We start from the raw sequence: 27,971 nt of genomic DNA, 5'->3' as shown, positions 1-27,971 counted from the left end.
CACAATCTTGGCCGGGCTGGGCCGCCCTTTTTCAAACCTCCCTGCCAGGCCGGGCCCCCGCGAACCCGATTTCCCGATTCCCCAGCTCTTGGGCAGCTCGGTTTCAGGGGAGGCCTTTTTGTGGCCTGCCTGGAGACGCTGCCCCGGTCGTGGTTCTGGCCCCTTGGGCCGCGTACATGTCCCACGTCACGAACGGTCGGGTATTTTGGAGTCTGGTCTCCGAGCACTCCGTCCGACGGGTCACGGGACCATCCGTGAGGCAGTCAGACGTGGTTTACTGAAAAGAGACAAGTCCCACAGCGTCAGGAAAAGCAGAGACCAGACCGGTGGTGGGCGAGACTGTGAATAGGTACAGTAGGATAATGCCTATGTCTTGAAAAGAACAACTCCATTCCGTAGCCCGTGCTGCTGCCCCGTGACACGCCGAGCCAGAGAAAACGCCAAATGCCACCAGTTCATAGTGCATATGTTTTTTTTCCCTTTGTATCCGTCTTCCTTTTATTCTTGCCTTGGTCTATGACCGTCTCATCTTCAGCACTCCCTTCCGAAGCGTACGTCGAATTCTTTCAAAACGCTCATTATACTGGCCGCCTCGACCTCTATCGCCTGTCTCCCCGCCGCGATACGGCCCCCTTGCGGTGTTGTCTTCAGTTTCGGCAGCCACGAGGAGATGTCGTCGGCCGCCTTTGAAAAGTTCCTGTGGCTGGACAGCGTTTGGTACGCCTCTGCGCAGCTGAGCCCCAGGCTGGGCAGGCTGGGGAGGGTGATTTTCTCGGGGGCCTGCTGCGTCTTGGACCTGCAGCATCCTCCTCCGCCCGCGCCTTTGCCGCCACAGCAGCCGCCACCATCGGAGCCCTGTTCACGGCTGTACTTTGCGTTCATGAGGCGGCAGAACAGACCTGACTTGGGGTCTGCCTGGCACTGAGCGCATGTGCCGGGTCCGTTGGCGCCGCAGCCGCCCCTGGACGAGGGCGATGCTTTGTGGACGGGTTTCTTGCCTTGGATTCTGCGGGGGAGCTTGACTGCCCCGTCTGCCGTCATTTCCATGGCCAGAGGGGGCTGGATGATGTCGGGCTCCGAGGGAGGGGGGGTCTGCGTCTGGTGCGAGACAGACTGTGTTGACTCGGTAGGCGTCATGGCCGGGGTAGCCATTCCAGCTGCGTCCTCGGCGCAGACGCAGTATGTGCCGTCCTTGCAGAATCCGCAGCTCTCCTTGAATGGCATGGATTCTTCCAAAGTCATTTGGATCGCCGAGGGGGGTTGGTCGTACGGTGATTGGGCTGTGGTGTTGTCGGCCGCAGGCTTTCTTGAAAACATGGCCGTAAAGTCCGTCTCTGTGAGGGCGTGTGCGTCCGCGGCTGGACGCTGTCGCTTGCTGTCGGATGAGCCGGCAGACGGCGACGCCGGCCTTTTCATGTCCTGGCCTGCATCGGCAATGCTCGTCACTTCGTCCAAGCACTGACAGGCAGTGCCAAAGCCACACTTGCCGCAGCCTGCAGACGCGGAAGCAAGAACCTCTTCCGCACACGCACAGCGGCCTTGGGGTGAGCAGTTGCCGCAGGTGATGGCGGCGTCGGCCTCTGGGTTGTTGGAGCTGATGTCCAAGCTTTCGGGGGGAGTAATGATGTTGGAGATGGCAAAGTTTCTCCCCGGAGAGAGGTGCTCGTTGCGCCCGCCGGATAGGCTGTGACGGATTTGATGGACAAAACGGTGAGATTGACTGGGCGAGTGCCGAGCGCGGCTTATGCCTTGTGATGGGAAAAAGTCATCACCATGTCTTCTTTTGAGTGTTTCTGCCTGCGTCTCGGCACGAATGCGTTCGTGGCGCTCGCGATCGAGCATGTTCTCCAAAAGTACGCATCTGGATCGAAACGATTGGACATCCAGCTCCAGATTGCGGATCTTTTCCTTGAGCTTGGCCTCCTCCTGCTGATGAGCGTCCTTCTGCTCGTCCAGCTGCACTTCCAGTTCTCCCACACGGGCAGCTCGTCGTTCCCGAAAAGCACGCTGAGCGGCACGGTTCTGAGCCTTGCGCTTGGTTGGAGGAGTGTCTGTCGCTGGTTTACGGCCAGGCTTGGGACGTGGCGGGATAACCCATTCCTTGGAGGTCATGGAAATTTTGGGCGCCTCGGCGGTAGGAGAAGGGCTGATGACGGCCGCCATGGCCATTTTATCGACGAGCGGTGCCGGCAGACGAGGCAGGGGCGCTGGACCACCGCCGGTTGTCTTCGCCGAGGTGTTTGCTTTTGGCTGCTTCGTCGGAAGCGGCGCTCGAGAGGGCGGGCCAAACGCACCGGATGCAGCGGCGGAGGAGCCGACAGCTGGCTTTTCATCAACCCTTGACGAGGGTCGAGACGCTATCCGCCTCTGGTTGCTCGCATCTGCGACGGCTCCGGCTTTACTTTGGGATGAAGGTGAGAGAGCAGGAGGTGCGGAAGTGGACGGTGCAGGCATGGTGACGGAACCGAGATGCCGTTGCGGTGGATGCGGTGGTTAACTGGTGCCGTGTTCTGATTGGCTGGCTTGCAAACAAATACCTCGGAGTTCCGAATCGGGTGAGTGAGTGGCCTGATTTTGTGCAAGATCAGATAAGAAATCCCGGCCCCGCAGCGCTTTGAGATGCGAGGCTTTTTTTGTTGTTTTTTTCCCAGTGTTTAGTGACTTAAAAAAGAGTCCCGACGCTGAAGCAACTGAGAAGCATCAGACGTGGTGGACGTATTGCTTGAAAAGGATGCAATGCCACTAGGTCTCGCCCTGTTTGAGCAGGTTTGCGCTCGATGTAGCGGCGCTGCGACCCTCGGAGTCTCAGCGCACACCAGTGCGGCAAATCGACGCGCGCAGGTAGCCAACAAGGTAAGGGACGAAAAGCCAGCAAATTAGATGCCCGCAATTGACAGGCGTAAATTCCGGCTCGGAATGATCCGCATGGACTTTTTGCAATTGAAGAGATGATGGATACGGTGCAGCTGGGAAGGGGACAACCATCAAAACGAAGCGGTGGGTTGAAGAGGATGACAAGTGTGAGGAGGAGTAAAAGGACCGGAAAACCCTCGGCGGTTCGTGCGCTCGCAAAATGAGCAGCCGCGGGTCTATTTGAAGGAAGAAGCAGGCGGTGTTGGGTGACGAGGTGAGTGTGCCAATTCTACGAGACGAGAAGAGTGGGCCACTGATCGATTGATAAGATTGATTGATAAAATTCCCTCGCCCTGGCCTCTGTTGGTCTGTGTCTCACTCCACAACGCTTGCTTGGGCCCGACTTAGCATGTGCCGACATACAGGTTGGCTTGAGGAACGAATTCCGACTGATCTTACTTTTGGAGGGCTTTTGTTGCGACTCTATGGTGACTATAGTCCTCCGTACTTTTTCGTTTTCTGCTGCGCGGAATCCAACCGGTGTAGTGAATTGTTTCTAAAGTCCTCTTTCAGGTTCTCAAGGGACGGAGCATACCACAATCGCTTCGGTTTCTTCGACTGACTAGCATCCGAACTCTAGACCATGACCTGCATGTCCACTACTCCTGAATTCACTTAGTCTTCACGCCACTGTGGAGAAAATACTCTCGTGACACACCGAAATATTCGTGAACCTGAGGTCTTTTTTTTTTTTTTACCTCGGAGCTACTCATGACTTACCTTTTGGCCCAACACCACCAGGCGATGACTGGGGCCAAGCAATTCGAATCCCGGACGACCGGGAGCGCGGGTAGCCGAGCTCCCCCAGCGAATCTCCCCATGGTCACTGACTGGCCTTTCTCAAGGGAGTAATAATTTTCGGATGTGTGTCGGTCAACGCTGGGCCGATCCCTAACGTAATTCCTTGCCAGACCGGTCCAGTCCATTGTTTGGATCGAGGTCCGCGACTCATGCAAATAGCGGGGTTATGCAGCAATGCGACGGGCGGCAACGGGTAAGTGGGCTCCTGTGAGGTGATTCCCTTCCCTTTTGCTGGGTGTCGGCGCATTTTCCCAGGGATGTAGAATCGCGCTGAACTCTTCTCGCCATTACCGCGCTCAGGATTCAACATGTCTAGCCTCGCAATTCCTTCCCACCAGCGCCGCACCCGATCCGCGTCAACGTCGTACAATCTCCCCTCCGACTCCTCAGACATCGACCCCGACGATGACGCTCCTCTACCCTTCCCGGCGGCCCTGCCGCGATCCGACTTTCTCGTTCCAGACTTTGACCCCGCCGCATATCTCTCTAGCCTCCCTCATCGCCATCAGACCCTCGAGGATCTCCGCTCCGACCTCCGTGATCGCAGTTCAACCATCAGCTCGGAACTTGTTGAGCTCGTAAACGCCAACTATACTGCCTTCTTGTCGCTAGGCTCTGAACTGAAAGGCGGCGATGAAAAGGTCCAAGACGTAAAAGTGGCTTTGATGGGGTTCCGACGAGCTGTCGAGGAGGTCAAAGTCAAAGTGGCCGAGAGGAGAGATGAGGCGAGAAGCTTGAACAATGAGCTGCGTCTTGTACGCTTAGATATCGAACAAGGGAGAAAGATGCTTGAGTTGGACGATAGAATATCGGCCCTCGAGGAGCGATTATCCGTGGATAGTCTGCCTGCTCCTGCTGGTCGAAATGAGTGGGATTCGGACAGCAGTGATGGGGAGGAAGAGGATGCTTCTCTGCCCGGTCTGTTGGATAGCTCGCCTGCCAAACTGCTGCAATTGGCAAAGGCGTGCGGCGAAATCGTTCTATTAAAAGGGTCTCTGGACCAGAAATATCCGTTTGTAGTGAAGCTCGAGGAGCGGCTGGCACGGTGTCGGAATACTTTACTTCTGGATTTGGGCAATGCGCTGAAAGAAGCGAAGGGAGCTGGCATCCAAGGGCAGGATCGAGTGCTCAAATATCTGGCCATATATCGCGTGCTGGGTGCCCAAGGAGAGGCCATCAAGGCACTAAGAGTTGGCTAATCGGGCCATTACAAACGCAGAAAACCTGAGCATACAGAGGTATACATTGCGCTGTGTCTCATCAGATGTGTGCTGGGCCATATGGGGTTCTCCCATCAGAATCCATACGAAGCGTTTGATTTCCAATACAGTAACCCGACTATTGTACAACATACTCGTTCTCTTCCCCATTCCAGTTGTTTTACATGGCGCCCGCCAAAGCCTCTGGCTGCGTCCCTCCCTCAGCATCGCTGAATTTCCCATTAAGGCTTAAAGCAGGTCCATTGGTAGTGCTGAGAATCACCTCGTGGACCTCTTTGGACACTTCCTCCGAGACTTCAGCACACTCAAACTTGATCTTCTTCAGCAATGCGGTGATGTTGCCCTTGAGCTGATCCGGGGTGTACCCCAACTGACCGATAGCCATGCGGATAACACCCTGCCGTTCTCTATAGTCGGCTGCGCCAGCAGAATCACGAATCGACTTGGTCACGTCGCTGACAATTGTCTTCATTCTTCTGCTCGGCATGAGTCCCTTGGGACCGAGTATCTTTCCCAGGCCAGCCTTGTTCAGGGCCTTTTCACTAGCCTCATGGCAAATGAGGCGGTCAAAGTCGATCTTTTCCTTGCGAATAGCGTCGAAAAGCGTCTCTTCTCCTACGGCGACGGCGCCAGCAGCAGTGGCCGCAGTGGCAATGTCGCTTCCTTCGGGACATATGACAGCAATTTGCCAATCGCTCTGAACGGGGTGCGGAAGACGTATGCTATTCTTGACGACGGGGCCATTACGTGCGGTTTTGAGGTTAATGTGTACTTCATATTTGATGGAAGCAGGCGGCTGGCCGACTTCAACAGCGCGGAGCACCCTGAAAGCTCAATTAGCACTTGCAAATGTTGCAACTTTGATCAAGAAACGCTTTCAGCATACCGCATAGCCTCACACAGTGAGAACTGGAGAAACTGCTGCTTTTCGAGGTTGTGTCGCTTGAAATCCTTGGGGATGGGCCGCTTCTTGACTTTTTTGATTCTGACAACGGAAGCCTGACGGTTCTGGATGAATGCAGGTGCAAGAAATCTCGGTATTGACGTTGTTGATGGCCGTGCCATCTGGGGGATGCTAAGCCTGGCCATTGAGGCCAAGCATTTGTCCATTGCCGTCATGGATTCACGCGCTGGATGAAGAAATTCCAAGAAAGATCCATAGTGACCCGGCATCAGGGCGCAAGAACATTGTCATCTTCGTGCCTGGCAACTTAGGCCCAAAAAAGAATCATTATCGATAACGCGGTGGAGTACGTTACTCCGTACGTAACTTAAGTACCTAGGTACCTTTCGGCTGGCCCTGTGTCACCCCACCAATCAGGCCCCTCCTGCCCCTCCATCAAAAGACTGCCCTCAACCCCGCCAGCGAAAATGACTTGATCCAGGGAACCGTCAACGATCGATTGCACCAGCCTTTCTGTCACTGCGCCTCGCTACCTCGGACGTCGGGAATTGAAAATGAAGCACGAGGAGCTCGAATCTCTCGCGAGCAATCTCTCTGGAGACTTCCGCACCATTGAACCCCGTCTGCGAGACCTTGATAAGCACCTGACGCTCAGAACTTACTTGGAGCGGTATGCCTTGGGAGATGTTGACAAGAAGATTTGGCAGTCTCTGCGCGAAAACAAGGTTGCTATTGGGTTTATCCGACGAAACGGACTGCCTAACTTGACTAGATGGTTCACCTTTGTTGAGCAGACTCACCCTGAGCTTCAAGAAGATGCTTCCAAGAGCAAGACCATTGCGAACAAGGGTGGCGCCAACTACAATCTGGCCCTTCAAGATGCCGAAAAGGGCGTCGTGACTCGATTCCTTCCCGAGCCTTCGTATGTTTCTTTTACCCATGTCACTTTTGCAGGTCAAGTATGCTGACATGAGTATAGAGGCTATTTACACATTGGACATGCCAAGGCAGCTCTTCTCAGCGACTACTTCGGCCACGTCGCCTACAAGGGTCAGATGCGTCTCCGACTCGACGACACCAACCCTGCCAAAGAGAGTGAGGAGTTCCAGGATGCTATCGTTGAGGATCTTTCTCTCATGGGAATCAAGCCCGACGCTCTGACATATACCTCCGACTACTTCGAGTACCTGTACGAGACGTGCAAGAAGCTCATCTCTATGGGCAAAGCCTACGCGGATGATACCGATCAGGAGACCATGAGAGCCCAGCGAATGAACGGTATCCCCTCGAAACGTCGCGATCGATCCGTCGAGGAGAACCTGCGCATATTCGAGGAGATGAAGAAGGCCTCCGGGGAAGGCCTGGCTCACTGCATTCGCGCCAAGATCTCAGCTGATGACCCCAACAAGGCCATGCGGGACCCCGTCATTTACCGATGCAACATCGAGAATGCCCACCATCGAACCGGGCGCAAGTGGAACATCTACCCCATGTATGATCTTGCATGTCCCGTCGTCGATAGCTACGAGGGCGTCACCCACGCTCTGCGATCTACAGAGTACACTGATCGCAATCCCCAGTACCAGTGGTTCCTGGATACGTTGGGCCTGCGACAGGTTCACATGTGGGACTTTTCGCGAATCAATTTCATCAAGACGTTCCTGTCCAAGCGCAAGCTGGCCAAGCTCGTCGACACTGGCAAGGTCTGGGGCTGGGATGATCCCAGAATGCCCACGATCCGCGGCGTTCGTCGTCGTGGCATGACCGTTGCTGCCCTGCGGGACTTCATCATCCGCCAAGGCCCCAGCCGTAACGTCGTAACCATGGACTGGACCAGCTTCTGGGCGGCAAACAAGAAGGAGATTGACCCTGTCGTTGCTCGCCACACTGCCCTCCTCCGAGCCAACACAGTCAAGGTGAAGCTCACCGGTGCCGAGGTTCCCTCGGGCGTCGTCACTGAAAAGCGACCCAAGCACCCCAAGAACCCCGACGTGGGCATGAAGGATGTTGTGTACTCCCCTGAGATATACCTTGACCAGGAAGACGCCAAGAGCTTCAAGCCAGGCGAGGAGATTACGCTCATGGGCTGGGGCAACGCTTTTGTCCGCGAGACACCTTCCGAGGACCCCATCAAGACCATGACCATGGAGCTCAACCTCAAGGGTGACTTCAAGGCCACTGACAAGAAGATTACCTGGCTCTCTGCGGAGGGTCTTGAGCCGGTGCTCGCCGAGCTGTGGGACTTTGACTACCTCATCACCAAGGACAAGCTCGAGGAGGACGACAACGTCGAGGACTTCCTGAACCCCGACACCTTCAGCCTTGTAGATGCCATCTGCGACGGTGGCGTCGGAAAGTTGAAGAAGGACGACATCATTCAGCTTGAGCGACGCGGCTTCTACAGAGTAGACAAGGGTCTGGATGACTGGGCTCCCGGCGAGGCTGGTCTCAAGGGCAAGAGGGTTGTGTTGTTCTACATCCCTACGGGTAAGACGGGAAGCAAGTAAAGGTTGGATAGCATCGAATCAGAAAGTGCACAGAGAGACGTGAATCAAAGCATATTGAGTGTCGAACCAGACTACGTACATCCTCTGCCCCCGCCTCGCAGAGACGTCCATGCCACAAAGTACAGTCAAGTTGGCGAGTAACGAATACACCCCATGGTTTGGGCTTCAGTCGGTCCGGCCAAGTGAATGGCGCGAATCGCGCCCAGGCCTCGCTACCCACTCTACGTCTGTCTCAACCGTGGTTCGTGTCATTTCCGAACTCTATGTCATTCGGTCAAGATGAGCCGCGTGATGCGGCACCACGCCATCCAGGGGCTCAACAAACTCGACTGAAATGACAATCTCGTGGCCCGGTCTGACGGTCAGCCCCCATGGTCAACATGTTGATGAGCCACACGGCACGTTTTGCGGTCCGCGAGGGGGCCATGCCACGCATAGTTCAGTTCGCCATGCCCCAAGACCGGCTTGCATTCACAGATGCGACGTGACATGGCTGTTGCCCCCGCTCCGAGCTGGCTGGCTTGAACACAGTACAAAATAGGACCAATTCAGCTGCCGTTGGGCACAATCTCGGAGCGTAATAATGGTTTCACCCTGGCGCTGGTAATCGGCAAGCCAGAGTTGTTAGCGTACCCTGACGACAAAACCGCCGAGAGCCCAGCTTCCCGCGCGAAACTCAAATGCTCGGGTAGGATGGTCAAAAACGTCACCAGCCATGTCCACCAGTCGTTGACTCTATTTTCTTTGCATCAGCATTCTTCTTCTTGATGCTGTTAAAGTTACATGTGCCCTTGGTTGAGGTCTTGGGCAGTGGACGACTGCGAAGGCCTTCCGTGCCGGGTGAGGAAACGACTCCGTCTCTGTCGTTGACATCAGCCGCTGCTTTAGGCCTGGCTTTCCTAGTGTATTGTGTATTTCTTTGAAGATGACAATAAATGGGATAGCGTCGCTCCATGGGGAGGGAACGGCATTGTCGAGGTTGTGCAAGGGTTAGGGTTGGTGTGACGACTCACTCGGCGGTTTTTAAAATCGTTCTTCTTGCCGACGGAATCAAGACCGAGTCACGGCAGGGGCGCAGTTCTTTCCTTGCGTAATCCGAGCGCGTTTCCTTCAGCGATTGACTCAGGACGCGTCCAGGAGACCGTGACAGGCCTCGGGATCTATTCGGAGACGGCGTACGTTCCTGCGTACTGCGTATATACAGACATCATCAGCACAGCCAGGATGCTCCGCAGAACATTCTTGTTCACGGTCGTCAAGTCATGTAGCGAGCTACTGTCCCCAGTCGATGGGAGAAGGACACAACGCCGCCGCCACATGTGGGAATTTGCGATTGCGAGTGTCCGAGGCATGCCGGACAGCCAGCACGGGGGACCCGGTACAAGTCTCACTTGAAAGATGCGAAGCAGCTGAGCTGAGGTCGGTACTTTGCTTCTAGATGCCTCGGAAACCGGCCGACTGGGACAACAATGTACGTACGTCGGGGCAAACGTGAGCAGTCAAGTCTGAGACTCTGCCGCCTCTGCCTTCCCCTCGCTATATAAAGTGCCCAGGATACTTTCCGACTCGGCCATGTTACAAAGCTCATTTCTGTCATCTCGTCCATTTGCTTACGGCACGTAAAGACGACAACGCTCGCCGCCGTCGCGACTCTGCTCCGCCTGGCCACAGCGTGAGTCCACACTGGCGCCCTTCGTTCGTCACGTTGCCAAGTCGTCGCAGCATCCAGCAGCAGCAGCAGCAGCAGCAGCAGTAGCAGTAGCAGTATCCCATGAACAACATGGCGGACGAGGTCCCCGGATACAAGGAGATTCCTGGACACGGCGAGGGCGATGAGCGTGAGCAAAAGCCCGAGAGAGTCGAGTTCCTGGGCTACATCAGCTCAACCGACGACGTACTGGCCACGGACTGCCCGCAGTTCCCGCGCAACGGCCAAGACGTCAAGATGGCGAAGTCTGGGAGGAGAACCCCAACGACTGGTACGCACAGCCGCTCAAGTGGTGGAATCACAGGCACGCCTTTGAGCCCGGGTACTGCATCGAGACTCGGTTCGGCGGCGACTCGGACTCGGGGAGGTGGTTCAAGGCCAACCACAGGCGTGCGGCACTGGCCGCAATTCGCATTATTGGTTTGGCGTAGAAGACGGATGCTGGGAGAACTGAGGTTGGATCTGTCGGGCAAAGAAAATCTCTGCTTGGTTTGTCGTTTTGCTGCTTGCAACAGTGCCAGAGCTCCAGCAACGTGAGTGTGACTTGGTCGAGGCCATCGTGAACAAAGACCTCAGAGAGACGGCCCTTTGGGGGGGGGGAACGCAACGAAAGCTAGCTATGTATATATATCAAGATGGTGAATGAACGGCGAGGCCCCTTCAGCTCTTCATGGTTCTCTCCCCTCCATCGTCGCGTGTCACAAATCAAGCTGAGGCGGCTCTGAAAGGCTCGATATTGTCATCATGGTAGTAGGCTCCTGCGGCGATGTCCAGCCGGTCTCGCAAATAGGCAAGTCCCCAAAGAAGAATTCACCACCACCGCGTCGCGCCGTCACGCACCCGGCCTTCCGAGAGATTGTACATCGGGTCGGATTGGGGATTTTTCTCGATGGGAGGCGACCCTGTATGATCCCGACTTTTCAGACGTTGAGAACCGCTGCCAATCGGAAGGCGTCGAGCAGCAGTGGCCGGTATGTTTGACGGGTTCTGGTGAGCCTGCATACACGCCACCGAGGACGTAGAGACAAGTCTTGAAGCGGTACCCTGGAGGGAGACGAGATATCCTTATTGCAGATGCAATCACTCGCCCAGCTTTGCACACATCCACTGCGCCCTAGGATTCCACTCTATTTGGTCTTCACCTTTACCCACACGCCAACTCGGGTATTTCCTCGCCTCTTGGCCACTATCAAGGGAGGCAGGAAGCCAAGGAGTGAGAGAGGGTACACAAACTTTACGTGCTACCCCCTTGTTGAAACAATGACGTGGCAGGGCTTACGCGACCCGATTGACGACTTCCGCGTGCAGAAGCCGTGCCCGGACGCCGGGTCTACTTTCTGGGCCCCATGTGCGATATATAGAACTCGGGACTTTCGTGTTGGAAAATGCGAATGCCTTCACAAAGATGATCTTTGATGCCGTTAAACGGGCAGGTATTCGGGCTCTCGTCTCTAGAAATTGGGTAGAGCTGGATCAAGACGACGCATGATTGTGCCCTTCTTTGGCGACCAGTACTTTGGGGGCAGCTTGTGGGCAAATCTGGTGCTGGGCCGCAGTCCATACCATACAGGCACCTCAACTTGGATGAGTTGGCTGATGGGAAACGATATCTGCTCATCACAGAGGCTTTGGCAGCCAGCGAGATCGCAGTACGCCGTATCGTGTTAGCAAGACGGTCAAGCGGAGGGTACGGTAGGTAAAAGCTGCGAGAAAGAAAGGGCAAGAAGAACAAAGACGTTAGACAGCAGCCGTCGTCGCCGTCGAATGCTCCATTGGAGAAAGCAGGCGTGGCTGCAAAGCAACAGAAAATGACACGAAAGCCGTGGCTCACTCCCGCCCGTCCCAGGTGTCTCACGGGCTCCTACGCTCTCGCAGCCACGAGACCAGGAACTTTTGGCAGCGCGAGAGGAGGATTCTTGTGTGGAAGAATGAAGACGGAACCTGCCAAGTTATTACTTGTAAGCTCATCAAAAGTTCGGCTGACAAGATGCGTGAGAACCTACCGACGTGGAGACGTACAGCATGTACGTACATGGTCTGGGCCCCCTGTCGCTGGAAAGTTGGCCGAGTTGATGGCGAATGACAGGCCGCTGTTGTTGGATGTCGACAGAGGTGAAGGTGGTGATTCCATTTCAGGTCTTGATGGTGGTTGGGACTCGAGCATGCATCAGGACAGAGTACGGCGCCATGGCGGCATCTGCTGCCGACGAGCACCTGAACCAACGACTGGAGAGCAAGCTTGGTCGACGACGTAGTAGCCTGGGTTGGCCATGTTTCGTTGTGCTTGTGTCGTGCTTCGTCAGTTAGCCGAGCCGACCATATCTTCACATCGACATCCTTGACGGCTGGCGACTGTTCGACTTCGGAGCAACCTGCGCGGATGCGCTCATCAATGTTCCACCCCCATTGGGAACCGGACATGGCCAAGACTCCATTCCATGTCCGCCAGACTCTGGCGCTCCGACTTTGCAGCTTGGCTCAGGTTGTTTCCGTCGTTCCGTCATGCAAAGAAGACATTCCGAAGGCCTTTGTGTGGAGTGCTCCGCACAGTGCGTACATGCTTGTACACTCAAAAGCACGTACGTAGTAACTTACTCCGTACTCCGTAAGCGACCTGGAAACCCGTGCAGCAGCGCCGCGGCCCCATTTCTCGGCCCCAGCAGGGCCAATCCCAGCACCATGGGCCACTCCGGCCAGCCTGGAGTAGGTGACAGTCGTGCACGACCTGCATCCGTCTAGAATCTCCAAGAAGAAGGAGCAGAAAATAACAAGAGACGGGCAGCCAACGAGTAAATAGCTCTCACTGCGGGCATCCGTCCCAACGCCAACCTCGTTTCCCTCTCCTCGCCTCCGTGACACGCCCGCCCCATCGACTGTCTTCAGTCCGGGTCCCGGCTGCCCCATCCCTGCTTCAACCACCACGAGACTGACGACGAGCTTCCGAAATGTTCAACGGTGCGCCCGGCAATGGCACCAACAGCCGAGGCAATGGCATGCCCTGTGTCAATGGCGATGGGCCTCTCGTACACCGCATAAAGCCAGACCGGAAGCAGTCCAGTCCCATGGCTCCCGCCTTTATGGTGTCTGCCCCGGGCAAGGTCATCGTCTTTGGGGAGCATTCTGTCGTCTACGGAAAGGTGAATCTCAAACGGCCTTGATGGTGTGATGCAATACTCGAGCAACGCTTCCAGCTGCATGTGCTGACTGTCACTCGTCGTTTCAGGCCGCCATTGCTGCTGCCATTTCGCTACGGTCCTATCTCCACGTCACCACCCTCTCCAAGTCCAAGAGAACAGTTTCGCTGCGTTTCACCGATGTCGACCTCGTGCACACATGGAACATCGACGAGCTTCCCTGGGATGCCTTTCAGCAGCCTTCCAAAAAGAAGTCGTATTACTCTCTCGTCACCGAACTCGACCCTGATCTCATCGCCGCCCTCGAGCCTCACGTCGACGTCTCCCCAGGTAGCCCAGAGGACGTCCGTCGAGTCCACAGAAATGGCGCATTTGCTTTTCTCTACCTGTTTCTCTCGCTCGGCTCACCCTCGTTCCCCGGCTGCCTTTACACCTTGCGATCTACAATACCAATTGGCGCAGGCTTGGGGAGCAGTGCCTCCATTGCGGTATGCGTGTCCGCTGCCCTGCTCATCCAATTGAGGACGCTGTCTGGACCTCACCCCGATCAGCCACCTGAGGAGGCTCGTCTGCAGATGGAGCGCATCAACAGGTGGGCCTTTGTATACGAGATGTGCATCCATGGCAATCCCTCAGGGGTAGATAATACTGTGGCCACCCAAGGCAAGGCTGTTGTGTTCCAGAGATTAGATTACAAAAAGCCGCCTGTTGTGAAGCCGTTTTGGGACTTTCCCGAACTGCCACTACTGCTCGTCGACACCAAGCAGCCCAAGTCAACGGCCCACGAGGTCGCCAAGGTGGGGGAACTGAATAGAATGCGACCCAAGATAGTGGCATCGATTCTGGACGCAATGGACAAAGTGGCTAGCTCTGCGACTGAGCTCATTGCCGATGACAAGTTTGATGAGAAAGAAGAAGAAAGTCTCGCAAAGGTCGGCGAGCTTATGACCATCAACCACGGCCTGCTGGTCTCGCTCGGTGTTTCGCACCCTCGACTGGAACGGGTGCGCGAATTGGTGGATCACGAGGGCATCGGCTGGACGAAGCTCACTGGAGCCGGCGGCGGCGGTTGTTCGATCACACTCTTGCGGCCCGGTGTCTCAAGAGAAAAGCTTGACAAGCTCGAGGAACGACTAGACAGGGACAACTTTGCAAAGTTTCAGGCGACGCTTGGTGGCGACGGCGTCGGAGTTTTGTGGCCCGCCATTCTGAAAAACGGCACCAAGGAAGATGAGGAGGGCGGCATGGAAATCGACTTGGAGAAGTTCCTCAATGCGGAAGGCACCGAAGGAGTCGAGAAGCTCGTTGGCGTTCATGGAGACGGCGGCGAACGAGAAGGGTGGAAATTCTGGCGTGTGGAAAGCCTTTGAAGAGGGTACTCAACGAAACAAGGCGAAATGTCGGAAAGAAAAGCGCGGCCGGCTCATGAACTCGGTGATGCAGTGGCTTTTGTATCATGTTGGACGAGCGTCTCGTTGTGTCTACATTCGTTTCCCTGGAGGACCTATCTTCACAAGCCATTCACGTCTCTAGTGATTAGGCTTGGCGTGCCCGAGGGATTGTTTCAGAGCGGTGTGCATTTTCGCTATTTGTCGGGCAAAAATGGTAATGAGGATGAATTAATCTGGTGGAATGGACGGGTGGGTGGTGACTGCTCGCTTGGAGCACGACCGGACAAGCTGTATCTGTTCTTTTGCATCTTGTGCAACGGAGCCAGCTTTCGATTGTCATTCACCATGGTTCGTCTCATTTGTATCGTCTTCGAGTCATCTAGACAGATGTCCATCCAGTCTCGTAGTAAAAAGCCAGTAAGATAGTGTCTGTCGCGGGCCCAGGTAGATGTCTACGTCACGACTTTGGGGAATTCGCTTGCCGGAGCGGACGGCCTCTTCATCCCACACCAAACCGACGAGGATGGAAGCCCGGTGGTGAATCCGGTCGAGCAAGTGCGCAGTGCTCACGTCGAGCTTGGAGCTCTTCTCTGTTGCGCCATTGCCCCGCCCACTTGAGCCTCGAACTTGCGAGGCGTGAGTCGTGACAGCTCCAGCTCCATCGACCCCCGCCAAACAAGACAACGTCACTCGTCACCACCCCGCCACCAGCAACGTCAACTACTCAACCCAAGAGCGAAAGCGAAAGCGAAAGCGAAGCGCGGCCCGAACCATATTCAAACCCGCAAAGCCACGAGTCTCAAAACATGGTGCGTCTGTCAATGGCCGCGCCCGCACCCGCACAGCAACGTGCTTCCGGGGGCAAGAGCGCCACGAGTCCGTGACGTGACTGACACGCGTGCGCGTAGAACAAAGACTCGTCCTTCACGTACGTGCACATGTCCAACGCCTCCGACGCGGACCTCTTTGAGGACTTCTGCAAGGACAAGCTGCCGGCGGACGACATCTTTGTGCCGCTGCAGCACCAGCCGCTGAACCCGGAGGACGAGGACGACGTGGTGCCCGATCAGCATGCCGCGTTTGGGATCACGCGCGCGACGAGGGAGGTGAGGGGGGCGGCGTGGAAGGATCTGGGCCTGGGGGAGCTGATGACGAAGGGACCGCCCAAGGGCGCGAGTGCCAACGGCATGCCAAGATAGGTCCAGATGCCGTCCGTCGTGGCGGTCGGGTGCTGGGTGCTGGGTGCCTGGGGGTCGCCGCTGGAGGACGGACATGAATGCAAAGACGCTGTGTGGAAGAATGTTCGGCAACGCCCGTGGTCCCCGTGGTTATGAGGTTTTCAGTTCAGCGCGTGTTTATATATGCAAGCACGGCGTTCGCTATTCGTGTCACGAAAAGGATATCATCACTCCCCGGTAGTGTAAGAACCCAGACCTAGCCCAAAAACACCGACACCAAAAACGCCCAACGCTGTAACCATTGCTCCGAGGCGCAGGTAGCAGGGGAAGAAAGAATTCAAGTCAGCTCTTGTCCAGAAGCGCCTCCCGCTCAACAACCTCGCTCCTGAACTTGACCAGGAACACCGTCTTGCCGGGCCACATGTCCCCCTCGCCGACGGTGTGCGCCGTCACCCTGGCCGGGAAATCGGCCCCGTCGCAGACTCCCTCGACGACGCCGGCCACAAACGCCGCGCAGTTGAGCTGGCTCATCTCGCGCGGCACGCTGATGTACTGGTTGACGAGGGGCTCGTTGTCGATAATCATGTACTCGTCGGGCGTGTCGGGGTTGTTGGACTTTTCCAGCCGGTCGGCCTGCCGGCCAAACAGGTGCTGCCACACGTTCTGCTTGATGAAGTGCAGCAGGGAGATGATGCTCAGGGGACGCAGCTGCGAGCGCGGCGGCTCACGGTAGAGCAGGAGATCGAGAAGCTTAAGGCCGATGGGGTGCCCTTGTTCGTTGAGCCTGGGTTTTCGTATTTCGTAGTTAGCTGCCGCTGCCGTTGCCTTTGACCTTTTTCCGGAGGGGGGGTCTGGTCATGTGGCTCTGTTCTTGGACCCAGGGTCTCCGGGGAGGCGGCAATGGTTGGGCTGTGAGTTTGGGGACGGACGTACATACCGCTGCTCGAGTTCTTGGATGCCTTTCACCCTTCTCTGGGCATATGTGACCATCTCGCTGAACAGATAGGCGAAGCTCGCTTGGCTCAGCTCCGCCGTCTTGGTGCGGTTGAGTGGGCGGTGGTAGATGGTCTTGCCATTACCGGGCACGCGCAGCCCCGTCTCCTTTGTGCCTTGGGCTGCGGGTTGTGGATTTGACATGGCCGCGTGTGTAGATGAGTGCGTGTGTGTGCGTGGGCTGGCGCGGAGGGTGTTGGCATGGCAGCTGGTGTTGGACGACGGAGACTGGAAGCTTGTGTCGTCGATGGCTACGGCGATGTCTCGTGGTGGGGCGATTGCTTTTGGCTGGGCGTGCAGGGTAGCCATCCTACAATATGGCAAGCAAACCCCTTGGTGTCAACGCAAGTCACGATTTTAAAGTTGTTTTCGTTGCGGCTCTTGAAATGGATTCTTTTGAAATGGCAAAGCAACATGAAAAAGTTCTCAGTCTGCATGCTCGCCCTCCACACCAACTCGCTGGTCGGTCCGGCCATGGGCCTGCTGGCCTGCTGCTTGTGCCTAGCCGGATCGCTCTTTCCCGTCGGTTGTAAAGCCAATCAATCCATCAGCTGCTCGCCTGAATGAGAGTTGGTTTTCCCATGTTCGTACTTTCCTCTTTACCTTCCCGCCTCGTCCTCTCACACGAGGTCAATGACATGAACACCATCATCTCAGCAGCAGCACAAGCCGACATTGGATATGAAGCCGCCGCGAAGAATGAAGATAAGATCTATGACTATGCTACTCTATTCCAGGATGAAAACAAAAGCAAAACAGACGAGACGAAAATATGGCGCAGGGCTATCCTAGATTTACCACCACGGCAAAAATGTAAATAAAAAAAAAAAAAAAGAGAGAGAGAGAGAAAGACAGAGAATGCAGACACACTTCCTCATCCGCCTCTTCTTCCTCCTGCTGCCCGGGATCTACGCGGCGACAACCTGATGCGCTCCTCCACTCTCCAGCGTCGCCGCCACCGCCATCTTCTCCTCGACAAGGCTCACGTTGCCGCCGCCGGTGTACTTGAACCCGGAGACGCTCACGTCGGTTCCGCCGCCAAGGTAATACTCCGACTCGCCGACTTGGCTCCCCGCGGCCCTCCACCTGGCCAGCCTCTCGTCCCGCCTGCGGCGACACAAGTCGTTCAGGGCAGGCCAGTAGACGGCGTGGTCGTACTCAAAGTCGAGTTCTCCGTCCCAGTCGGCGCTCCACAGCTGCGCCGCCGGCACAAACCGCCTCATGTCCTCGTTGAACTTGAGCTTCTCGCGCGTGACGGGATGCATGAACGGCTGGATGATTTTGAAGAAGCCTCGCACGTACCAAGGGACTGTGGGTGAAACACCAGAGCACCAAAACGTTAGAAAGATTTCTTTGTCATTTTTTTTTTTTGAAACAAGAAAAGGAAGAGGCTTGGGATCCTCACCGTTGATGATGAGCGCCTTGCCCAGCCGCTCGGGATAGTGGCTCTGCAAGATATGCAGCACCTCCCTGGCCGTCGACACGGGCACGGACGTGTTCTGCCGCTTCGCGCTGGGCTTGAAGTTGATCATGAGGTTGAGCTTCTCGACGCCGGGGGGCATCATGTCGGTGACGCGCTCGACCATGTAGAACAGGTGATGGATCTGGCGGGGGCTGGGGTCGGTGTTCTGCCGCCCCGGGTTGAGGTACTGGCACGGCCGGGCGTGCCGGTCGAAGCCCAGGATGACTTGCTTGCCCGTCTCCTGCTCCGGCGAGATGTACTCGGGCGTGAAGCCGTCGAGGCCGTACTCGCGCCGCCAGGCGAGCGTGTCGCGTAGCCGCTGCTCCGACAGCTCGACGGCCCAGTCCGTCGCCCGGAGGTAGCGCAGGATGCACTCGCGTGTGAGCCAGGCGCGCTCGTGCTCCGCCAGGGGGCCCGAGTGCTTGCCCTTGCTGGTGCACTTGACCTCGCTGATGGCCCTCGCCCGTTCGAGCAGCGTCGTGTACTTGGCCTGCTGGTCGGGTGTGAGATCCGGACGGGGCTCCGGCGTGCTCTCGGGCGTCGGTGCCTCGAGGGGAACCTTGAGCGGTTCCGCCGCCGCCGCCGCCGCCGTCACCACGGGCGCTTCCTGCGATGCCATGGTGGTGTTTCTCGCCAAGGGAATCTCGTCGACTTTCGTCTTCGTCTCCCCCCACCTCCCCGAGTGTCTGTCAATCTGCGGGTCTGTCTGCAATTGAGATGTGTGCGTGCGTCACCCAAAGTCTGGAGACTGTAGTCTTTCGGGACCGCGACTTCCTCTGCGTCAGGTAGGAAACTCCCGTCTATCCGCTCCGTGGAAAGGAGGAGCTTTTATCAGATGCGGCAGGATGTTGGGGATAAAAAGAGTGACAAGTCCAAGTTATTTGAGAGCTGACAACCCAACTGGTACTAGTGCGCCGTTACCTTATTAAGCGCCAAGGGGTCCCGCCAGGGGTTCTTCCCGTTCTTGACTGGTCAGAATACACATGAGTGGTGGGGCTTGGCGCAATTGTCGCCGACGGGGCGTGGAACGCGACCTCAACGTTCATGATTCATGTTAGCACTTGCACAAATAGATTGATTGTGAAGGAGAAAGAGAGAGATAACAGCCTACACTGCAACTTTGGTGGTACGGTTCATGCCAAATAATTGACTACTCGGTACTCTGTATCCTGCAGCATAGTCGTCAATGCTCACTTCAACGACGACGATGGTACTATTTTCGTTTGCCTGTCCACAGGAGCTTCTCGTCATCATGCTGGGCGCCATCTTTTGGCCATTACCGGGTTCTATTTGGCATATATTAATTATATCGCCTTGCCAACCGACTTCCGTCAAAAAATCATGACAGGTCCCATCAACGCCCGTCCCTTCTATCGCATCTTTCTTGGTCGGCGGTATGCCGTCCCGACCCTTGCGAACACCATTTGCCCCCAAAACATGCGTCTCGACGCTACGCTGGATATGCCCGCTCGCCATGAGAATTAAAACAAAACTTCAATGCGCCAAATGCATGCGCTCGCTCTAATAGCCGCCGCCCCGATTCCTACTTGGGCTCCGGTGCACTTTTCGTGATAATGTCTCCTTGATTAGCGCCTGGCTTGTTGGCTCGTCGAACCCACAAAAGTGCGTAAGGTACGTCATTCTAGAAGCCCTTAGTAAAATTCCATACTTTCCTCAATGACCACCCTGTCGCCAGCAATATGGTGAGTAACTCACATCTCGTTCGCCATGACCTGTGCTCGCACACTCTCAAACCGCCCTTGGCTCTCCATCCAAGCCTTTGCTCTTCCTGCTGCATCAATCTTCTTCACCCAGAGGCGGAAACTTCCCGTGACAGGTCGATGATCGCTGGCTCGGACTTCGTGTCTCTTGTAATCTAGTTGACGTACCCTCCCCTGTCCCCGGAAGAGCAGACGGTCGCACCAGGCGGGACTTCGTCTCTTTTCGCTGGTGTCGTACGTGTCCGTACCGACATCATACTTGTACGTCGGTGAAAACGATATGGGAAGCTCTTCGAACGCACGCAGACGAAAAGCAGCGTTTCGACGCCGTGCCACCAGGAGTTGGTCACGGTCAAGCAATTTGGCCAGCTGCTGCTGCCTTACGGCCTTGACCACGGTGTCACGAGACATTGTATCGATGCGGTAGTTGAGGTCGCCATTAAGAATGCAAAGCTCATGGTCAAGAATCATGGATCCATCGCCCCCGCCTGTAAAAGTGTCCAGTCGCGTTTCTGGATCCAGTTCGGTTGGGAACAAATTTGCCTCCAGAATCGCAGCGATGTCATTGTGACGCGAGTTTGCTTGTGACTGTCCAGCAGCCAGGTGGCAATTGATGAAGCAGAGGGACGTGTCATCCACTCGAAATCGGACGGCAATGGCCCCTTTGTTTCCGTGCAAGCCCCCCATTCCGCGTTTTACCTCCGCTGCGTTCAAGTTTCGGATCCTGTCCCTAATAGTCGACTTTACAAACACGCAAGTGAATAACCCCACCAACGGCGATGATTGGAGAAGGTGGTACAAGTGATCGCCGGGCATATAGTCGTCCAATGTCTTCAGCAAAAAGTCCCTCCAGTCACGGTATTGATGACTCATGTGTTCTTGCTCAGTCCCTTCCTTCTTCTTGGACTTGAGAAGCCGCTTGGCTGTAGCCGTCTTGTCTTCCAAGTCGACTAGTTCTTGGAAGCCGAAAATAAGAATATCAGGTGACCCGCTCGATCGTAGTAGATCCTGGAAGAAGGTAGCATCGCCATCGCCTTTCGAGTATCGTAGGCTGTGGGGAGTCGATGCTCCCGCGTTCCATGTGAGAACCATAGCTTTGATTTCTTCAAACTCGCAATAATTTATATCTTTAGATTTGAGGTCGTCTTCCAGCCAGGTGTCCTGCAGCATGCCATCCCACAATTTGACTTTACTGTCAGTGCCAAGGGACACAACTTGCAGGCGGTCGACTCGGTAGGCAGCCGATGGGTCCATCCTCATTTTCAAGACTGATTGGTCGTGCGCCTGCCACTCCTTCTTCAGAGTCCAGGGTTGTCGGGTCGTGTCGTATACACATATCTTGCCGGTGTTGTAGGCAGCCCAAAGATTGTGTCCCACACCCGCGAGTCCATTGATCTTCCAGGAACTAACATTCAAGATCATTTGACAAGAATAGTCCGAGGACGAAAAAATGCTTACTTTTCCATCCACATGGCCAAAGTACACCTTGCCGGGTGTTGAACTGAGAATGGTGCCGGCACTGACATCGCCACAACCGTCAGCGGTCAAGGGTCGAACCAAGACTTGAAACGGTCTGGACCCGTCAGTTGACGGCTCAAACACCCGAATCGATTTGCCAGTTGCGTGCCATAGTTCACTCCCAACCACCATGGAAAAGGTGGCGCCTTTTGGAAGCCTGCTTGGCTGTATAATGGGATGGCTTCTGAGGTTCGGGACCCCATCGCTTTCGCCGGGCCAAAGAATTAGAATGCCCCCTTCGTCTAGTGACCACAGCTGGTTGTAGTGTCGGTATATCTTGGTAATTTCCGCCTTGCCATGCACACCAGTCCTGACTTCAGTAATCCGCTGCGTGGCAACCTCCACCTCCATGAGCTCGCCTATATTGGTACCGACCCATATGAAAGCTCCCTCGTGGTCTGCGTCTGCGGCTGGCTTGAACAGAACAGCAGTTGCCCTGACTCCTTCAGTGTGAGCGAGACTCATAATCTGCTCCCCATCCAGGGTATTCCAAATTCTCGTCAACTGGCCGCTGGTACAGACCAGGTCACCACAGATGTCAATGATTCTCGGATCGTATTTAGTCTGGATCTCATAGCAGCCCTTTTTGGCGTGTGGTGGTTTCCGATTGACATTTGCGCAATCCGGAAACGCCGTCACATGTACAGCCGGCTCCGTGCTTGTGGCAGGCGGAGGCGAAATACTACGAGGCGTTGGGCGACTGGCCGATATTGATGGTGGAGACGGTGTGAGCGCTCGCGAGTCGAGCGTCTCTCTATCGGTAGGTCGGTCAACCGTCTTGACAGGCGCGTGAATTCGTGTAGGTGGCGCGGGAAAGTGGTGAGTGGTGGGCGGCGACTGCTGCTGCGAACGTCCGGCTGGTGCTGAGCTGGATAGGGTATCTGATGTGGTACCAGTACGCTGTTGAGCTGGCCTAGGTGGTTTCGGGGGAGGTCTGCCTGAATTGTAGCTGTAGGTAGCGTGTGTCACGGTCGTCAGGTCACTAGTCGATCGTTTGGGCGAATGGGCGACTCGACCATCCACAGGGCGTTGCGTTGTGAGGGACGGCCTAGGGGTTCCATCCACGGACGCATCACGCTCTGATCTCCTGACTGCGAGAGAGTGATGCACTGGCGGCGGCTCAAAACTTGCACCCATGACAGGCCTGGATCTGGACGCAAGGTCCATGTTCACTTCTGCTCTTGGCCGCATGGGTAGCTCAGGGGGACTCTCGTCGTCGTGGGTCTTTTCGGGGCTGGCTGGCGGGCTGTTGAACGGAGACGTTTCGTCAACGATACTTGCCCCTGTGCAAGATAAGGTGTTCTTGCGAGTATCTGGGAGATTCGATGAGACTGGAGTCATTTTTCTCGACTTGTCGAGACGAGGAGCTGGCGGCGGCGGAGGTTGCTTTGGTTCCCGCCTTGTTTCGACAGACCGTCTCGGGGGAGGTGGTGACGGAGGCTGCGAAGGAGCCAGGCGAGGCGATCGAGGAGCAGAAAGAGAGTACATCGGTGTCAAGGGTCGACTGGGTATCTTAATGGGTATCGGTGAAGCACCTGTGAGCTCGTGTGATGCAGCAGTCGTTGGATCTAAGAATGGCGACTGGTCGGCAGACACAACAGCCGAAGCGTGAGTCTGGGTCGGAGATTGAGGTGGCAGGACTTTGAGAGCAGGCGGCGGAGGCATTGTTGGAGTTGATGGCAAGGTGCCGCCCGCCATTGCCGGCGTTGTAGACATATTTGCTAGCGCAGGAACTCCATTGCGAGGAGTGGTTTGTTCTGTCGCGTGGAGCTGTATTGGTTTCGCGGGCGGCTTTACCGGCGTTTTTTGAGAAGCAGCTGCATGAGGGGATGAGACAACGGGCGCAGGACTGGGAGACGGGGCAGGATCCTGCGAGGCTTTGAAAGTTCGTAATCTATCAGGCTTGGGGGCTGGAGAAATAGATCTCGAGGGCGCATTTTGGGGAGGCGCGAGAGGCGCTGATTGACTTAGATTCTCGAACCGCGCAAGTAGGGAGGATACAGGTTTCTAGGCGTGTTAGTGAGGCGGAACAACTATATCCTCTCAACAAGAAGAGATGGCTTGTGCTTACGATAGAGGAACCATCCGGCCCGTCATTGCGTGGCGGCTCCATGGTAGTAGGATGATGATGTGACGACATGGAATGCCGGCTTCAATGGTGGGGTTTTGGTGTGGTGTTGGGGACATGAGTTTGGCACGCGAGCACCCGGTACACCCATTCTTTGCGAGGCCCAACGTTAAATCATACCCGCGGGGATCGGTGGATCGGTTTTGTGTGGAAGCGGAGAATCGTGGCGGGAAAAAATGAGACGGGCCTCGTTGCCTCGATGAACCGAGGGCCAGAGGGAGTGTTGATGTTGACGTCTTCCGGAAACACTCTGACGGGTTCACGCAGTCTTTGTTGTCAACGTTGAACAGGCGTGTGCGACGGAAGATCAGAGGGAGAAGGCATAAGCGGTACTCCGTAGACTAGAGGGGAAGGCAACGGCGACAGAAAACGGGTGATTGGGGCAGCCTGCGTGTCTTGGTGGTGGTCCTTGTCCTTCTATTTTGGAGGCGGTGGAGGAGATCGTCATTCATGTAGTGGTCTGTGGCTTTGGACACTGTGACAATTGGTGAGACTTTGGTGGTTGAATACAGTGCGGCCGGATGAGCTAGTGAAACGACATGACTGGGGCTTTTGCCGATTCTAATTTTGGACTCCCCAACTAGGGCACTGGGAATGTTCCGATACAGAACCACGACTTTATTAGATTAATGACATCTGCTCGAGACAGCCACCAAGGATATGTGCTTGACAGCGCTGAACTGAAGCCGCCGCCAATGACCTTCCAAAGGCCGCCGATGCTTTCGTTGTTCGTCCATCTTCGGACATCAAGAGTTAAAGTCGACTGCGCCTCAGCCACTGTGGCTGAACCACGTCAGACATCCAAACACTACGAGGGACATGTGCTCTCATCTCTCATTATCTCTCATTACATTAACCAGGTGACACTTCCACCTCCGTACGGAATAGACGGCGCGCATTTAATCAACCAAGTAGTCCAATCAATTGCACCATGAACACCGTCAGTGCCACCTCGCTAGGCTCGCGTCCTACCGCATAGTCTTTAATATTAACATCGCCTCGACAGGCTAAATCCTTCTGGTTTGTTCCGCTCGAGATTCCCCAAGCTCCCAGGCGTAATTCTGATGCCATCCCTCATTCAGGCTGGGCTGGGGCTCCCTCTGCGTCGGTAAGCTTTAGCACTCAACCCTCCTCTGCTGCAAATTCCACCGGTAAATACATTCTCTGACATGAACATTCGCCTGTCTCCTGCAGCCGGCGCAGGCGCGTACTACTTTGCCAAGCGAGAAATCAACGCCGACCGTCAGGCCAAGCTTCAAGCCGCCCGTAAAAAGCGGGAAGACATTCGATCTCTCGAGTACGCCGGCCCCGGTTCGACATCTTCGTCCGTTGCCACCGGTAACGGCGCCCCTGCCATGACAGACACAGCTGGCTCTCCGAGCCATGAGGCGGGCAATGATCCCGCGGCGACCAGACATGCTGCAGTGACAGAGTCGCAGCAGACCAAGGAGAAGAGCAAATACGAAAGCACAACGCCGTATAGGAGTCCTAAGGGAGATCGGTTTTCGTAATACTTGAGGGGGCGTAAAGCGGGAATTGGCAGTATGATGGCGGCATTGGATGCACGACTGGCCCTTTTTTACATGGGAGGTTTGGGCAAGGGAAGAGAGAGCTTGTATGATGCATGCTGCAACTTTGGGACGACACACGAACACTGAATTCCATCAGTCTTGGTCTTGGCTCATGGCTCACTTCCGTAAGCCTCTAGCTTGTGACAAAACAAAAAGCTACATAGGTAGCTGACGGCACGTCTCATCGGCCGCGACGTTGTTTCCCCCACTCGGATCAACTTAGATTCCATATAATATCACCACTATAAAGTCAGCCAACCAGCTGCCCAAAACGGCACTCGTTAATTGGACTGAATGCAAACCCGAATTCAGTAGGCATAGCTCGAAGACGCAAAACTTCGCAACGCGACACTCCATGCCCCACACACCAGCGCGTCATTGGCCAGCCCTCCAGACAACACCAAAAACCACCATAGCAAAGCTCCCAGCTCCCAACGTGGCACATCTCAAAGCTTCATCGTCGACCCAACCGCCGCGCGCCATGGCGACACCTGAAATAGCCATCGCCAAAGCCGCACTCGCAGCATCCCTCTTTCGCGCCGACCCAGCATCCATCAGCCGGCCCTCAGTCGACTCCTTCTTTCAACAAGTCGCCTCAACGCTGACGCAGTGCTCCCGGCCCAATGTCCAGGTTTGCACCAGACCACCCTTGAGATCGAGAATTGAAGTTTTTTTCTTTGTTCCCGCCCCGTGTAAGCGGTGACAGCGAAGAGGAAGAAAAAATTTTGCTCGATGTCCTCCCCGTAGCCATGCTAAGATCGTGTCTCTTGAAACCACCGCACAGGCTTGCAAAGACTACATCCTCGGCAATATCGTCCACTCCAGTGGCCGAAGCTCGGCTCTTGCGAAATATCTCGTTGCCCTTTCAAACGCGCAAGTCGATGACGCGGCACATGCTCGTCCCAGCACAAAACGCCGTCGTCTACACGTTCTCTACATTGTCAACGATGTGCTGCACCATGCCGCGCGCCTGGGGAATCAGGACTTCCGTGCCGCCGTGGAGGCATACCTCCCTCCACTGGTCAGCTCCGCCGCCTCATTCGACAAATGCCCGAAACACATCAAGAAGATACAAGACCTCATCTCTCTATGGAAATCAAAACAATACTCTGCCGAGGCCGTGATTCCCAAACTCCAAGAAGCCCTCGCCGGGTCGTCCACCTTGGCGACCCCTCAGCCGGTCAATCCATCTCTCCAACTCGCCAAAGAGGCGCCCTTTACTCTGCCCTCATTTCACGGCGACTCGTCGACGGCGTGGTACGATTTGCCTGCAGCCACATGGCTGCCTCACCTGGTAGCGAATTCTACGAAACCCATGCTCCCCGATCTCATCCGTCCAGTTCAACTCGCCCCCGGACCGGCAGATAGAGCTATCACCGCTGCAGTGAAATCGCTGCTTGCCGACGCGGAGAGACTCTTCTCACGGGATAGGAGACCAGACGACAACGCGCACGTGGACGTGAACGAAATGGGTGAGAGGATCATCCTGGATGAGATGACGGGGGAGGTCATCGGCGGAGAGACATACTACGGGTGGTCCAGACGATTCTGCCAACGAATGAAGGAACGCAGAAGGGAAAAGCGAAGGGGCCGGTCCGAGTCTCCATCATCATCAGCACGCAGCTATTCGCGCACCCGAAGGTCTTCATCACGATCCTTCAAACGCAGACGCACATCACCTTCCAGAAGCCGCAGCCGTGGCCGCAGCCGCAGCCGCAGCCGCAGCAGAAGCTACACACCTCGATCAGTCTCGCGATCACGAACCCGCAGCCGCAGCCGCAGCCGCAGTCGCAGTCGCAGTCGCAGTCGCAGCCCCTATCGCCGTTCTCCAAAACCATCTCCTCAGCCACAGCATGCATCCCTTTCAACAGCCATGCCCAATATCCCATTCGAGATGCCCATCCCTCCCCCACCAGTAAGATACACAGGACCTTGGCCGCCGCCGCCCCCTCCCCCTCCTCCACAAGGCTGGATGCCGGATCCTGCCCTCGCAGCCCAGATGATGAGCGTGTGGAACGGACAAATTCCTCAGCTTCCCCCGCAAACCCAAGGACAAGGACAGCGCAACAACTATAATCAACGGGGTGGATATGACGGCGGGTTTAGAGGACGGGGCAGGGGATATCACCGTGGCGCCGGGAGGGGATACAGCCGAGGGAGATGATGCAAACCCTTGCACGCGTGAGAGTAAAGATGTGAATGACGTGGAGTGTCGTGCCACAGTCACAGTCAATATACATAACAATCACACCGCAAAATACAAAGTCAATGCTCAACAAGGGCAAATAGTGTCAACAAGAAGCACAATATCAGACCCGACAATAACAGGTAGGAAAAAGTCTATTGGCATATCACCAGCCAGCCATCTACTACGTAGTACAAAAACACAACGAAGCCAAGCCGCCCACAGCCTACAATCCCCTCACCTCCCCCGTTCGCTCCTCCCATCCTACCAGGGCTGCTTTGGCACAACTCCTCGCCGTCTCATGTGCTTCCAATCACTTTTTCCGACACAGTCAGAGGATCGAAATAAAACAGAGGCAAGAATGCGAGAACAATGCCAAACATGCCAGTTTGATGCGAATTCTCAAGCGCTTTTCTTTTGTTCAAGTCAACCCTGCATCCAATTTGCAATTGTGGAGGAAGAAAAAGTGTAAGAAAATAAAGTAAAATAAAAAAAAAGCGACCCTTGAAACCCCACATCCCAGATCCCCCGTTTTTATTGTTGACTGGGAGTAGGCGCACTGTAGAACGAATTAATGTCCGCACAATCACCGGAGCAAGGACAAATCCGGATAAATATGTTGCAAATATGTCATGAT

General features: G+C 55.6%; 12 protein-coding genes across 12 annotated transcripts; 7 read left to right on the top strand and 5 right to left on the bottom strand.

The window, feature by feature from the left end:
- Nucleotides 1-531: 531 nt before the first annotated feature.
- Nucleotides 532-2,454, bottom strand: MAM_06483 (bZIP transcription factor HapX; the record flags this gene model as incomplete). The annotated part of the gene is made up of 1 exon (XM_040825281.1): nucleotides 532-2,454. One exon carries the CDS (start codon nucleotides 2,452-2,454, stop codon nucleotides 532-534), a length of 1,923 nt encoding a protein of 640 aa, XP_040676708.1.
- A 1,568-nt stretch (nucleotides 2,455-4,022) lies between these two features.
- Nucleotides 4,023-4,913, top strand: MAM_06482 (COG complex component 2; the record flags this gene model as incomplete). The annotated part of the gene is made up of 1 exon (XM_040825280.1): nucleotides 4,023-4,913. One exon carries the CDS (start codon nucleotides 4,023-4,025, stop codon nucleotides 4,911-4,913), a length of 891 nt encoding a protein of 296 aa, XP_040676707.1.
- Nucleotides 4,914-5,094: 181 nt separating this feature from the next.
- Nucleotides 5,095-6,023, bottom strand: MAM_06481 (60S ribosomal protein L1; the record flags this gene model as incomplete). Its single annotated transcript, XM_040825279.1, has 2 exons — nucleotides 5,095-5,758; nucleotides 5,821-6,023. The coding sequence occupies 2 exons, from the start codon at nucleotides 6,021-6,023 to the stop codon at nucleotides 5,095-5,097; spliced, it is 867 nt and encodes a 288-aa protein (XP_040676706.1).
- Nucleotides 6,024-6,392: 369 nt separating this feature from the next.
- MAM_06480 (glutamyl-tRNA synthetase) lies at nucleotides 6,393-8,345 on the top strand (the record flags this gene model as incomplete). Its single annotated transcript, XM_040825278.1, has 2 exons — nucleotides 6,393-6,760; nucleotides 6,818-8,345. 2 exons carry the CDS (start codon nucleotides 6,393-6,395, stop codon nucleotides 8,343-8,345), a joined length of 1,896 nt encoding a protein of 631 aa, XP_040676705.1.
- A 1,780-nt stretch (nucleotides 8,346-10,125) lies between these two features.
- Nucleotides 10,126-10,484, top strand: MAM_06479 (uncharacterized protein; the record flags this gene model as incomplete). The annotated part of the gene is made up of 2 exons (XM_040825277.1): nucleotides 10,126-10,183; nucleotides 10,264-10,484. The coding sequence occupies 2 exons, from the start codon at nucleotides 10,126-10,128 to the stop codon at nucleotides 10,482-10,484; spliced, it is 279 nt and encodes a 92-aa protein (XP_040676704.1).
- A 2,514-nt stretch (nucleotides 10,485-12,998) lies between these two features.
- MAM_06478 (mevalonate kinase) lies at nucleotides 12,999-14,557 on the top strand (the record flags this gene model as incomplete). The annotated part of the gene is made up of 2 exons (XM_040825276.1): nucleotides 12,999-13,190; nucleotides 13,277-14,557. 2 exons carry the CDS (start codon nucleotides 12,999-13,001, stop codon nucleotides 14,555-14,557), a joined length of 1,473 nt encoding a protein of 490 aa, XP_040676703.1.
- An 827-nt stretch (nucleotides 14,558-15,384) lies between these two features.
- On the top strand, nucleotides 15,385-15,777 carry MAM_06477 (Protein kinase; the record flags this gene model as incomplete). Its single annotated transcript, XM_040825275.1, has 2 exons — nucleotides 15,385-15,387; nucleotides 15,487-15,777. The coding sequence occupies 2 exons, from the start codon at nucleotides 15,385-15,387 to the stop codon at nucleotides 15,775-15,777; spliced, it is 294 nt and encodes a 97-aa protein (XP_040676702.1).
- A 321-nt stretch (nucleotides 15,778-16,098) lies between these two features.
- Nucleotides 16,099-17,058, bottom strand: MAM_06476 (TRAPP I complex, Trs31; the record flags this gene model as incomplete). Its single annotated transcript, XM_040825274.1, has 2 exons — nucleotides 16,099-16,540; nucleotides 16,694-17,058. The coding sequence occupies 2 exons, from the start codon at nucleotides 17,056-17,058 to the stop codon at nucleotides 16,099-16,101; spliced, it is 807 nt and encodes a 268-aa protein (XP_040676701.1).
- A 599-nt stretch (nucleotides 17,059-17,657) lies between these two features.
- MAM_06475 (CRAL/TRIO domain-containing protein) lies at nucleotides 17,658-18,830 on the bottom strand (the record flags this gene model as incomplete). The annotated part of the gene is made up of 2 exons (XM_040825273.1): nucleotides 17,658-18,058; nucleotides 18,155-18,830. The coding sequence occupies 2 exons, from the start codon at nucleotides 18,828-18,830 to the stop codon at nucleotides 17,658-17,660; spliced, it is 1,077 nt and encodes a 358-aa protein (XP_040676700.1).
- A 902-nt stretch (nucleotides 18,831-19,732) lies between these two features.
- On the bottom strand, nucleotides 19,733-23,563 carry MAM_06474 (Inositol polyphosphate-related phosphatase; the record flags this gene model as incomplete). The annotated part of the gene is made up of 3 exons (XM_040825272.1): nucleotides 19,733-19,853; nucleotides 19,928-23,457; nucleotides 23,522-23,563. 3 exons carry the CDS (start codon nucleotides 23,561-23,563, stop codon nucleotides 19,733-19,735), a joined length of 3,693 nt encoding a protein of 1,230 aa, XP_040676699.1.
- A 1,184-nt stretch (nucleotides 23,564-24,747) lies between these two features.
- MAM_06473 (uncharacterized protein) lies at nucleotides 24,748-25,089 on the top strand (the record flags this gene model as incomplete). The annotated part of the gene is made up of 1 exon (XM_040825271.1): nucleotides 24,748-25,089. One exon carries the CDS (start codon nucleotides 24,748-24,750, stop codon nucleotides 25,087-25,089), a length of 342 nt encoding a protein of 113 aa, XP_040676698.1.
- Nucleotides 25,090-25,630: 541 nt separating this feature from the next.
- On the top strand, nucleotides 25,631-27,225 carry MAM_06472 (uncharacterized protein; the record flags this gene model as incomplete). Its single annotated transcript, XM_040825270.1, has 3 exons — nucleotides 25,631-25,780; nucleotides 25,934-26,656; nucleotides 26,722-27,225. The coding sequence occupies 3 exons, from the start codon at nucleotides 25,631-25,633 to the stop codon at nucleotides 27,223-27,225; spliced, it is 1,377 nt and encodes a 458-aa protein (XP_040676697.1).
- Nucleotides 27,226-27,971: the final 746 nt, after the last annotated feature.

The sequence above is a fragment of the Metarhizium album genome, assembly GCF_000804445.1.
Source record: "Metarhizium album ARSEF 1941 chromosome Unknown scaffold_21, whole genome shotgun sequence".
Lineage (NCBI taxonomy): Eukaryota > Fungi > Ascomycota > Sordariomycetes > Hypocreales > Clavicipitaceae > Metarhizium > Metarhizium album.
This window is presented reverse-complemented; position numbering and strand designations above follow the sequence as displayed.